Source organism: Peromyscus leucopus, chromosome 9, assembly GCF_004664715.2.
Source record: "Peromyscus leucopus breed LL Stock chromosome 9, UCI_PerLeu_2.1, whole genome shotgun sequence".
Lineage (NCBI taxonomy): Eukaryota > Metazoa > Chordata > Mammalia > Rodentia > Cricetidae > Peromyscus > Peromyscus leucopus.
The window spans coordinates 83,503,291-83,515,790 of NC_051070.1; the positions used below are offsets into that span (position 1 = coordinate 83,503,291).

At 47.3% G+C, this 12,500-nt stretch overlaps 1 protein-coding gene across 6 annotated transcripts; it reads left to right on the forward strand.

Moving 5' to 3' along the window:
• Positions 1-362: 362 nt before the first annotated feature.
• Positions 363-5,909, forward strand: Rps24 (ribosomal protein S24). 6 transcript variants are annotated; one of them, XM_028893576.2, is made up of 8 exons: positions 363-473; positions 1,566-1,631; positions 1,726-1,935; positions 3,386-3,496; positions 3,618-3,620; positions 4,063-4,083; positions 5,460-5,479; positions 5,820-5,909. In XM_028893576.2, the coding sequence occupies exons 1-6, from the start codon at positions 471-473 to the stop codon at positions 4,069-4,071; spliced, it is 402 nt and encodes a 133-aa protein (XP_028749409.1). In that variant the 5' UTR covers positions 363-470; the 3' UTR covers positions 4,072-4,083; positions 5,460-5,479; positions 5,820-5,909. The 6 variants fall into 6 exon arrangements, with proteins under 6 accessions (XP_028749409.1, XP_037064527.1, XP_028749411.1 ...); XM_037208632.1 differs by lacking the exon at positions 4,063-4,083; XM_028893578.2 differs by lacking the exon at positions 3,618-3,620.
• The last annotated feature ends 6,591 nt before the right edge of the window (positions 5,910-12,500 follow it).

Sequence of the window (12,500 nt, forward strand, 5' to 3'; positions counted from 1 at the left end):
AACTGTGCCAGGTGTGGTGGCAGACGCCTTAAATCCCAGCACTCGGGAGGGAGAGGCTAGCAGATATACGGAGTTCGAGGTCAGCCTGGTCTACAGAGCGAGTTCCAGGGCATCCAGAGCTAAATAGTGAGATCCTGTCTCCAAAAAAAAAAAAAAAAAAAAAAAAACCACCACCACCACCAATAATAATAATAATAATAATACAATAAACAGGAGGGAAAATAAGTGGATCAGAATGAAACGTGGGGCAGTGAAACCACACATAAAGCCAGCAGGCTAGTTCTGAGGGTGGGTCTAAAGGCAGAGAGGCGTGGCTTTAGGCACTTTCAGTCAGGCATTGACGTGGTCTGCCCCGAGGTTTTGGCCACGCCCCCGCGCCGGGACTCGGGTCCTTCCGTGCGCGTTGATATGATTGGCCGGCAGAGAGCGGTCCTCTTTTCCTCCTGTGCAGCTCGGGCGCCGCAGCCATCATGGTGAGTCTCCCAGTCCTGTCGTCTCTATCCGCCCCGTATCCGCGCCATCCCTGCCGTCTCAGCCCGGTCACTGGAGCCGCAGCCGTCCGGGGCCCACCCACTCTGCTCGGGCCATGTCGCACCGGGCCGCCGAGCCGGGGCTCGGGCCGCCCTTCACAACACGCCGGGCACTTCGGGCTGCAGGGCCCCGGGGCCGCGGAAGCTCCGGCCGGGCATGCGGGGCAGGGGTGAGGCAGGCGCTGGCGGGCCGAGGTGAAGACGGCGCCTCCGGCTCCTGGGCCAGCGGACCCCTCCAGTAAGCTAGCAAACGCAGCGACCCAGTAGGGTTGGGGTGTCTTGGGAGCATCAAAATGGCTTGGAGGGGGGGCTGCCAAAACGTGGCCGTGCCCGGTCTCTTTCCCTCTCTCAGAGGCAGGGTACTGTTCCCGCCACTTGCAGGCTGCTTTTCTTTTTTTACTCAAGGACTGGGCACCATCGAGAGGACTTGAACGAGAGTCTTCAAGGTCGAAAGGCTAGCAAGCATTTGCAAGCTTCTGCAGATTTTAGTTGATCTCTGATAAAATTCTAGTCCGGTTAAGCTTGCCGAATGCTAGCTACTGTGGTACTCCGTCCTTTACTGAGGGTAAAAGCTGGCAAAGTTCTCGTGTATGTGGATATTGACTGGGGTCAGAAGAGGGTGTGAGATTCCTTGGAACTGGAGTTTATGGGGGGTTGTGGAGCAACCTGACATTGGGTTCTGGGAACCACTGAGACTTGTTTCCAAGCCCTGGAAGCAGTGGTTGCAGTAACTAGGGCGGTGTTATCTAATGACTGGAGGTCAGGGATCTTCAGGAAGTCCATACAACTTCAGAGATCCAAACATCCAGTAGAGCGGAGCTTGGGAAACCCAAATGATAACCATAATTAGAAGTAAGCTGGTGACAGAAGTCAGTGGTTCGGGGTAATTTTATGTGGTGGCTGAGGTTGCCACAGGCTTTTTGGACTGAGATCTTCCCCCCCTTATTTAACTCTTCTGTCTCTTGGCCACATCGCTACTACTGAATCAGCATGGCAATGGTTAACATAGTTTTCCTAACTTGTGTGTATCTGCAGAATGACACAGTAACGATCCGGACCAGGAAGTTCATGACTAACCGTCTGCTTCAGAGGAAACAGATGGTAAGGATGAACCTGTCAAAGTTTGGTGTGCTGTGTTTCAGTTTTGAAGAAGTGGTTAATTGTAATGAATACTAAACTTTATACCACTTTTCAGGTGATTGATGTCCTTCACCCTGGGAAGGCAACAGTACCAAAGACTGAAATCCGGGAGAAGCTAGCCAAAATGTACAAAACCACACCAGATGTCATCTTTGTGTTCGGGTTCAGGACCCACTTCGGTGGCGGCAAAACAACGGGCTTCGGCATGATCTACGATTCTCTAGATTATGCTAAGAAGAATGAGCCCAAACACAGACTTGCAAGAGTAGGTATCTGTTTGTGCAACGGCTGTTGAAGATTCAGTTCTCTGGATGCATGCTTGTAATTCCAGCCAAACAGTTTGGGAACAGTAAACATAGGTACTAGGAATTCTAAAAGTTAATCGAGGGTTCTTTGCTTAATGCAAAGGTTCCTGGTCATCTATGGGATTAAGTCTAAACTTAAACCTTTTGACTTTATTTATTTATTTAGTTTTTCAAGGCAGGGTTTCTCTGTAGCTTTGTGCCTTTCCTGGAACTCACTTTGGAGACCAGGCTGGCCTCGAACTCACAGAGATCTGCCTGCCTCTGCCTCCCGAGTGCTGGGATTAAAGGCGTGCACCGCCACCGCCACCGCCCGGCACCTTTTGACTTTAAAAGACCCTCCCACCCCTAGGCCATCTCCATGTACGTTACCTGTCCTGAACTGGAACTCAGCAGCAGTCTTTCCCCACAGCCTCTGGACTGGGTGGGGTTACATATGTGCTGCCACATCTGGCTAGGAAAGGTCTGTGGTTAAGGGGCAGGCTGCAGTGTGTTATGATGCACAGGCAGTGGCTTTAAAATTTTAGGGCCGAATTCTGTTTATTCCAAAACTGATAACCAACTTGATGTTTAGTTGATGATGTGAACCACGAACTTCTGAGCTTAAGTGTGAGCTGCCGTGCTCAGTTGTCTTTTTTCCTCTTAATCCATTTACTTGCTATGATGAATCCTCTGGTATAACAGTTTCATCAGAAGATTTACAAGACACCATATCTGTTGAGACAGGGTGTTGCCCTGGCTGACTTCAAGTCACAGATGAACCTGCCTCTGCCTCCAAGTGCTGGGATTAGAGGTGTGTGCCACTGCACCTGGCTAGATAGATTTATTAAAGTGGTGCTCTGGGAATCATTGCTGAAGAGTTGGCTGAGCGGGTAGTGAAGATTCTGCCAGGAATAACCAAGAGCAGATTAATGGGTTAGGATCTCCACGGTGGGAAGGGGAGAGCTTTTAGTGTCCTCCACCCCTTCACTAGAAAAGTAGGAATTGAAAGGGAAGTCTGTTGGACAGTGTCGTGGCAGCTTAAAAAGGTATGTATGTTAGGCTGGGTGGTGGTGACACACACACACACACACCTTTAATCCCAGCACTGAGGCAGAGGTAGGTGAATCTCTTGAGTTCAAGGACAGCTGGAGCTAAACAGAAACCCTGTCTTGAAAAAACAAACAAAAGGTATGTTTGTAAAAGCTGTTTGAAATCTTGGGTTTTTTTTTTTTTTTTTTTTTTTTTTTTTTTGTTGTTTCTTTGTTTTTTCAGTTTTTCGAGACAGGGTTTCTCTGTAGCTTTGCGCCTTTTCTGGAACTCACTCTAGCCTAGGCTGGCCTTGAACTCAAAGAGATCTTCTGCCTCTGCCTCCCAAGTGCTTATTAGGGTGGTGAGGGATGGTATACCAGATACATATGCTCTCTCTCGTAGCATGGCCTCTATGAGAAGAAGAAGACCTCCCGGAAACAGCGGAAGGAGCGCAAGAACAGAATGAAGAAGGTCAGGGGCACGGCAAAGGCCAACGTTGGTGCTGGCAAAAAGGTACGGTTCCGGGAGACACAGAAGTGTCAGTGGTTGTTGAGCTTAGTATTGTCTGTGAAGAGGGTTTCTTTTCTAAATAATCTTTGTCGGTGTTTTTTCTTTCCCCTCTTCTGGATTGCAGAAGGTAACGTTTTGAGAAGCTATGTAGCACAGTAGTGTCCTAGAGTAGACTGGCCCACCTCTTCTGCTCCTAGACTAGCACAATCCAACAGAAGGCCACATTGACTCAGCCATCCTAGTGGGTGCTTTGAGTGAGAATTTCCTTCTCATGCTAATTGGCAAAGACACCTCAAGGGAGAGCGGGTCATGTTCCTAGGGTTTCGTTTTATTTTTTAACGTGGGTGATGGTTTTTGAAGCAGCTGGATCAATGTGGCCCATGCTTTCCAAATGTCAAACTGCTTTCCTCTCCAGTTAGCTGAGATCACAATGATTTGAGCGATAGCTTTATACCAGCTTTGCTAGCTAGTTATGAATAGAGGAATGGAATTAAGGTGTTGGGCTGCTGAATAATCAAGTGTTCTGTGAATTTTTTCCCCTCTTCTACTGTCTTGGATTTCTTGTTCAGCAGAAATGAAATATCTGGCAGGTACTGAGATTGAGCACGGTGTGGGGATGTGTCACCTTCACTGAGCTGGCTTTGATGCTTTGCATGTTGGCTTTTGAACAACGATTTCCGTAGTGTGGCCTATTAAAATAAATGCCAGTCACCTGTCTTAAGTAGTAGCTTACTACCAGAAGGAAAGACTTAGTTTTATTCTGGAAACTCAAAAATGCATGTTACATGTGGGGTGGTGACTCACTGAAGGAGGTAGGTGCCCTGGTCTCCTGAACTTGTAGTTTGAGACTGGTGTTCGGGAAATGGCTTCAGTGACCCATCCTCTCCAGGATTCTCTCAGGAGCAGCATCTGCTCCAGCGTCAGCATTCTATCCTCATTAGTCTCCTGCTCTTAATAGAAAACTTTGAGGTAACATACTGAGGGTATTTTCACCACACGCATTTTAAACAAAATGGGTCTCCTACTCTACTACATTTGAAACATGCAGTGGAATTAAATTAGTAGCGTTTTAGAAATGTGCCCACAACCCCTGATGCCTACCTTTCAAGCTGCCTGCCTGAGACCATGATCAAATGGCTTCTCCATCAGTCCTGTGGAATTAATGAACACTGCCCATAGAACTGCATAGGTGTTGCAGATTATACTTTTTATTGATAGAAGTTTTGATGATGCGGTCCAATTTGTCCCTTGAGCCAGACCTAAAGGCCATTTATCACAGGTTCTTTGCCGAGCCACTAGGTTCAGCCTCAGTCCCTCTGGAAGGTGTTCTGGAGGCTGACACTGGGGCTGGTGATCTCACTAGCACCACCTTGGAAAATAACCAGCTCAAAAATGAGCTGTAAATAGTAATGGCCTCTGGACTGTTTTGCTTGATACTGGAGTGGTGTTCCTTTATATGCAGTGGAGCTTAAACCAACGCACCAGTAGTAATTTTTTGTTACAAATCTGTATACCTCATGGTATCCAAGACTGGTGTGCTTTAAGATTTAACAGATTTCACAAGACTTGCCTATAATCATTTAGAGGCCCCCCCCCCCCATTGGAGTCTAAAGAGTCCCAGGTCTGGGTCCTCTGCTTGGCTTAAGGCTAAGCAGAGTCAAGGGGCCTCAGCCTTGCGGGCCTGTCTTCCATCTACAGGCTGGTACTTGACAGTGTAGGTTTGGTACCACTCTGGCATTAATGCAGTTGTGTGCCACCTTGTTAACATTGGAGCTGTAGTAATCAGACAGGGTGCTGTCAGAATTGGGTGGTGTGAGGAATATTCATGTACAACCACAGAACAGTCACCCGAGGTTCCTGATTGCATGTACTTTTCAGTGCAGCTAATTTTGGTGTTTGAAAAGGGACTACTAATTAACTGTCTGTTTTCCTCCTTCCCATTTCCCCTTTCCTGCCACTGATTCAGTGAGTGGAGATTGGATACAGGTATAATTCAAGCTCTTACGTAGATCACTAGACTCCTTATTTATTACTGACGTAGTTTGAGCAAGTGTGTGAACATTTATATGTAGATTTACAAGTGTACCGTTTGTAACAGTACTAACAGTGACTGTCTACAATTCAGAGATGTTAACTTGTTTTTGTTTCATTTCTAATTTGAATGTTAGTTTAATTTCTGGATGTTTGCATCATTTTCTTAGTTTCTGTTTTAGGTTATTAATACTTGTTTTGCATGAGTTTTTTTTTTAAGAGTTTGTCTTTGAGCTTTAAAAATCCTTTCAAGGTTGTTGCTGGCTAAATTTATTTTTATATTTTTGATTCACAGCCAAAGGAGTAGATCTGCGGTGATTTGATCTGCGGTGGTGTACAGACGATTTTGGAGAGAACAAATAAACTAAAAGCTTGTGTGTCTGGAGTCTGCTGTTTATTGGGTATTCTTTCAGTCCACCTGCCAGTCCACTGACCTTTAGATGAAAGCTTGCTGTAGGGGCTTGTTCACTTTCTTCCTAGCAGAGGGTGGTGAGTGTAGAGTAACTGCGTGGGCAGTCTAGGACCAGTGTGGTGTACCTTGTTAGCATTTGCCTTGGCTGAACCGCTTTTCTGTGTCCCTAGATGCCAACTTAGTTCTTTTGGTTTTTCTTTTTTTTTTTTTTTTTTAAAGATTTATTTATTATGTATGCAGTGTTCTGCCTGCATATATGTCTACAGAAGAGGGCACCAGATCTCATTACAGATGCCAACTTAGTTCTTTTGGTTTTTCTTTTTCTTTTTTTTTTTAAAGATTTATTTATTATGTATGCAGTGTTCTGCCTGCATATGTCTACAGAAGAGGGCACCAGATCTCATTACAGATGGCTGTGAGCCACCATATGGGTGCTGGGAATTGACCTCAGGACCTCTGGAAGAGCAGCTAGTGCTCTTAATCTCTGAGCCACCTCTCCAGCCCTGTTTTGTTTTGTTTTTAAATTATTTATTATGCATACGGCAGTGTTCTGTCTGCATCCCTGCAGGCCAGAAGAGCACCAGATTACATTACATCTGTGTTTGCTAGGAATTGAACTCAAGACCTTTGGAAGAACAGCCAGTACTCTTAACCTCTGAGCCATCTCTCCTCTTTGGTTTTTCAAGACAGGGTTTCTCTGTGTCGCTTTGGATCCTGTCTTGGAACTCATTCTGTAGACCAGGTTGGCCTTGAACTCACAGAGATAACCTGCCTCCTGAGTGCTGGGATTAAAAGGTGATTTTCCTTCCTCCCTACCAGCCTTTTTTTTTTTTTTTTAAGATGATCTATAGCTCTGACTGGTCCTGAACATGGATCTCCCTGCTTTGCTTCAAGCTGGGGTTAAAGGTGTGCCCTCCCCCATCATCCCATGCCTGGCTCTGGTTTTTTTGTTTTTGTTTTTTGAAGCTGAATCTGGTATGGCTCATTCCTGTAATTCCTGAGTTTTGAAAAACATGGGGAAACCCTTAAGACAATACAGTAAGACAACTTACAAGGTCTCTTTTGTCTAGCTCTAATGGAAATTCTGTCTTTGCCTGATTTTGGAAGGGGTCAAACTCAAGGGCCTGAACTGTGGATTACTTAATTTAGGTGTTCGGGTAGGAGTCTGCCTGAAAGGCATTACAGTTTATGGATGGTATATTTATTTTACTTATTCTTGTGGTAGAACCCTTGACCTTGCATATACTAGTACTGGTTGAGTGCTTTTCTAATGAAACCCAGCCCATGGGTTTTAGGTTTTTTCCCTTAAAGGTTCTATCAATGGTATGGGTCCATGTGGGAATAAGACTTGTCAGTGCAGTGGAAAACTAGACATCTTTGAAGAGGTTTGCTCTTGAAGACCTTGTTTCAAATTTTCAGCACCTCGTGACTCAGTCAGCTCTGGTTCTAGGGGTCTGGTGGTCTCAGCAGACCAGATATATACAATAAAGGTAAAACACCCATGCACATAGAATTTTGAATGAGACATCTTGAAGCAATGGGCAGCCACTGAAAGGACAGGTGAAATTGGGACAGCATCACAGGTCACATGGAGAGGCCTCGAACTCGAGCCAAGATGTGACAGCAGGTGTGCAGCTTTGTAGGCTATTTTAGGGGATGTTCCCTTGCTGGCATCAAATGGCCAGTAGAAGACACCTTAGGCTGAACTGGTTGGTTATCAGTGATTACAGGGTTTTGTGGAGTAGGCTCAAGTGTGTAAGATAACTAAGTCAAGGCTGGAATGGGAGGTTGATTGTTGAGCTAGAACATGCAAGCAGAGAAGTAGCCTGTGGTGCAGAATGGACATCTGATGTTGGGCAAGTTGGTCCACGGCTGGAGTGGAAGGTGAAGGTAGTGACTGTGAGCGGGGCTACTGAAAGCAGTAAAATAGACCGGTTTTCTTGGAAAGCAAGTGGGAAGGCATGGATTACAGGAGGTGCATGGGCCCTCCTGCCTTAATGTGGGCAGGTCAGCTGTACAGGTACGCTGCCAGGGCTCCACAAGGTGGGCCAGGCTTTTCAGAGAACCAGCTGAAATCAAGCTGGCTGCCTGTGAGCTTTGATATGATGGTTGAAGGCAGCCGAATGGGCGTTGCTCTGCAAACAGCCTGTGTGCTCCAGCCAGTCATCACCCTCACTAGCTTGTTCCCTAATCCTCCCCTTCGCTACTTTTAGTCTGGATATTTGGGTTATTGTCAAACCAAGGGCTTTGAAGGGTACCTGTTCTGCCACTCTGAATCACAAGCTATTTTGAGACTCAGGATGACAGAACTGTGGAGGCTGAAGCTTGAGCAACTGACAGGAAGTGAGGATTTGGGGAAACTAGGTTGTGCGCAATTGTGCTATTGAACTTGGGAGTGTTGGAGGCTGGAGCACAGCCCTGACAATAACTAGGCTGACACTGCTCTCTGCAGGTTTGGGGCAAGTCTTGATAAGAACGCAAAGTCGATTTTACTGAGGAATTGGAGAGTGCAGCCCCTCCAGCTTGGCATTAACTGCATACTGAGAGAATACTGGACTCAAAACTCCAGACCTTGTGATGGTAATGGTTGTTTCCCTGCTAGAAACCATCAAGGGACATGAGAGGCTAGAGATGGTTCCACAAGTGTATTGTTTCCTTTGTGTTGTAGCTGTGTGTGCCTAAGCAATCAGGAAGCTTTCAGTTGTCTTTTATGTATCTTTTTTTTTTGGCAAGTTTTTGTTTTGTTTTATTTTGTTTTTTGAGACAGAGTTTCTCCTTGTGTCTCTGGCCATCCTGGAACTCAATCTATAGACCAGGCTAGCTTCAAACTCAGATTCACCTGCTTCTGCCTCCCGAGTGTTGGGATTAAAGGTGTGCGCCCCCATCACTGCCAGCTGACGTGTTTATTTTGGTTTGCCTCAAGAGCATCTTACACAATAATCTCACTGAGCCGAAGCAGGGAGGCTTGTGAACGGTCCATTATGTGGACACTGGTCTGCAGTTAACATCAGGAGGAAGGTGTCTTTTCCAGGTTAGAGAGTGGACGATAGTTCTTGGTTACCAAGTGGTGGTGAGGGTGGGGTTAGCATGCAGTTGTGTGACCCCAAGACATTACTGTATTCAGTCATATAGCTGCTTTATTTGGGGCATACCGTTGCTCAGGGAGGTGCCATTTGCCACAGGGATAGTGAACATAGGTAGCTAACCACATTCCCCATTTACCAAGTTACTGTGTGCACCACCAGTCCCTGATCTGGCACCTGAGGTGGAAGATAAGCCGATAGGAGAGTACACTTCAGGTCTTACGGTCTGGCTCCTGCAGTGGTTAGCCATGGTACACGATGACAATCCACAGCCAAAATTGGTGTAAGAAGCTGGATCCTGAAAGGCTTCTGGGGGAGGCAACACCAGGGCAAGTGACATGATCTAGTTGGAATGCATAAAGGCTGTCTCCTTTGAGGCCATGAAAGATGGGACTACGGTGCACCGGGGAGCGGTAATTCTGTGGTGGAGCGGGGGATGGAGGGATGGGATGGATGGACATCCTCCCGAAGCCCCATGCGACTGGTGGCTTCAGATAGAGTTGCTCTACTCCTGCCTTTTCTCACGGGGAAATTCCATTCCAAACGACCTCAGGTTGACTAAGCAGGCAGCAGGACTCTGGGTTATCAGTGTTATCAGGGTGAGTTTCCTGAGTCCCAGAGCTCCACACGTCCGTTCATCTGCCCTTTAGACTTCCCCTTACGCCAGACCACAGGCCCTGCCTCCCAGTGTCTTCAGGCTGGAATGAGTTAGGGTACAAGTTGTGTTCTAGTGGAAGGGGCTTGGAAAGGTCAGCAGGGAACAATCCAAGAAGACCTTGTGTGCCAGGCTAAGGACTTCTGTCATCCAGTATTTTGGTTGAGCGAAAGAAAAATGTGGACAATGAGAGTTGAACGGTAGATCAAGTGCCCTTGTCACATGCTGAGTTTTTCCACACAGAATACTTGAACCGTTTGACTGCTCATCAGGCATGATGGAAAGATTTGTACAGCGGGATAGGGATGATGAACTGGCAGCCGAGCCATGTACTGGGGAAGGAAGCCAGGCTGGGGACCCAGACCGGTTCCTACTCCTCAGCCTCCAGGCAGCAGGCACCATGGGGGAACAGAGGGCCACTTCCCCTCCCTCTGTATCAGGTACAAGGATTAGCTTGAGTCATGAGGGTTTATTAAAAAAAACTCAGCTGCTTACCCCAGAGTTCACTTTGTAGGTTGGAGGGGCGGGGGCACTCATACATCTGAAATTTTAACAACTTCGAAGTTTAGGCTGAAAGTTCACAAAAGTCCATTCTGCCTGTGTCTCCTGTGACCGGCCTTGTCCGAAAGAAGCTTGCAAATGAAAGCTAATACTACGACTACTGCTAATAGAAATTACGAGCGCAGAGCTAGGGGGATGGCTCAGTGGGTAGCACGATTGCAGGGCAAGCATGAGACCTGAGTTCAGGTTCCCTAGCACCCACATAAAAGCTGGACTGAAGTGGATGCCTGTTACCCTAGTGCTGAGGAAGCCACAGGCAGCCTCCTGGGGGGCTTGCCACCCCGTCCTAAATGATGAGGTCTAGGTTTCATGAGAGAGGAGATTAATAGAGGAAGAGGTCTACCTCTGGCCTCCCCATGTACATGCACAGGTGAGCACACGCGGGCACCCACATATGTGAACATGCACATGTGATACACACACAGGCACACATTTTTTTTAAGGATATACTGTGAGCTAAGTCTAGGGGGGAGGCGCTTTTCCCCTGTTTTGCGGATGAAGACGTGGAGGTTCACAGGGAGTTAAGGTTGCCCAGTCAGTCTGATGAGCCTGGGAACTAGCTAAGGCAGGTTTTCCTTGTCTTCGCTCTAGCCTCGGCACCACCTTGGAGCTTGTTAGAAATGCACATTTCAGGGCCCCACTCAGCCAACTCTATCAAAAATTGAGAGTAGGGCCCAGTCGGGTTTTAACAAGCCTGGCAGGAGAGTCTGGTGTGGCCTAAAGTTAAGGGTATTGGGGAGTAGATACTGCAGCGGGGACAACTGTGGGGGCCAGCAAAGAACACTGCTGATAGCCCCGTTCAGAATCTCCCTAGGTGGGAAAAAGGTGGTCCCTCCGGCTGTCTTCCACGAGGGGGCACTGTGGACACAGGCTTGGACTCTCCTGCTTTGTTGTCAAGGCCGCTGCTCTCGGGAAGCCTGATGCTAGATTAACAGAGGGGTCAGCCTTTTCTCTTCCGAGAAGGTCCGCCGGGGTGGTAATCTTGTTTACAGGATTCAGCCCTTGTAGGGAAGCTGAACCTGGAGGGCTTGCTGCTGTTCACATGTGCATGGCGATGCCTACCCATCCGTGGGGCAAGGTCTCTGCAGATCCTCTGCAAACAGCATTCCCCTTTTGTAGCTGCCCAGTCAGGCAGCTTACAGTTTCTTTAGAGGGCAGAGCACTAGAACCCCAGTAGCTGATTATGGCTCAGCATTCAGCATGCTACAGAGTTATACTGCTGTCTTGTTGAATGGGAGCCAGAAGCTATCTTCAAGTCTTTGCTTTGTGATCTGGGGGCAATTTTCCTTTGCCTCTGGACCTCAGTTTTGCAGCTAGGTTGAGGGAGTAGCTTTGATTAGGTAGCTGTCAGCGGCTCTTTCTGTGTCTAAAATCCTGCCATAGGGAAGAAAGGTGGAAGTCTTTCTCTGTCTCCTAGTCCACTATGATGTGAAGCACCGTTCAAACATGGCTTCCCCTCCTACAGTAGAAGCTCCTGAGATGTAGAGCCTCTCCTCTCAAAAATAAGTGTAAATGCATACATGTAAATAGATACATACAAATTCTGCCCCCAGTGAGCTAAGGAAGAGCCATACTTGTGCTTTGAAAGACATGTGATGCAAAGGGTGCTGGCTGCAGGAGCTGTGACATGACATCCATCTCCGGTGTCCATTTAAGTAAGCCTTCCCAGGGACTTGCAAGGCAGTAAGGTGGAACCTACCAAATTGGATTTTTTTTTTTTCTCCAGGTCCTTAGACAGCCAGGATTTGCCTCTATATGAATTTCTGTTCTGTGTTGTTTGGAAGGAGGAAAGATTTACATCATGATCTCTCTCAGCTGCACTGTGTATTTCTTCAGAAAATACATTGCCTCAGAGTGACTTCAGCATTTCCGTCCTTAATACAAGGATTGGTGTCTTTACGTTTATACTAGCTGGCCGTTCACCCAGTTGAATGCTGAGCTGCGCAGTAGGCCTCTGGCATTGCCCATCCTGAGTCTTTATAAGTACACAATACTTGTGTATTTGGGGATTGTGGCCCTCTGCTCTTCCCACTGTGTCTGGTGATATGCAGAGAGTTTGGTTAGAAATTGCCCATCCCGCCGGGCGGTGGTGGCGCACACCTTTAATCCCAGCACTCAGGAGGCAGAGGTAGGCCGTTCTCTGTGAGTTTGAGGCCAGCCTGGTCTACAAAGCGAGTTCCAGGACAGGCTCCAAAGCTACACAGAGAAACCCTGTCTTGAAAAAAAGGAAGAAAAAAAAAGAAGAAATTGCCCATCCCACTAGCA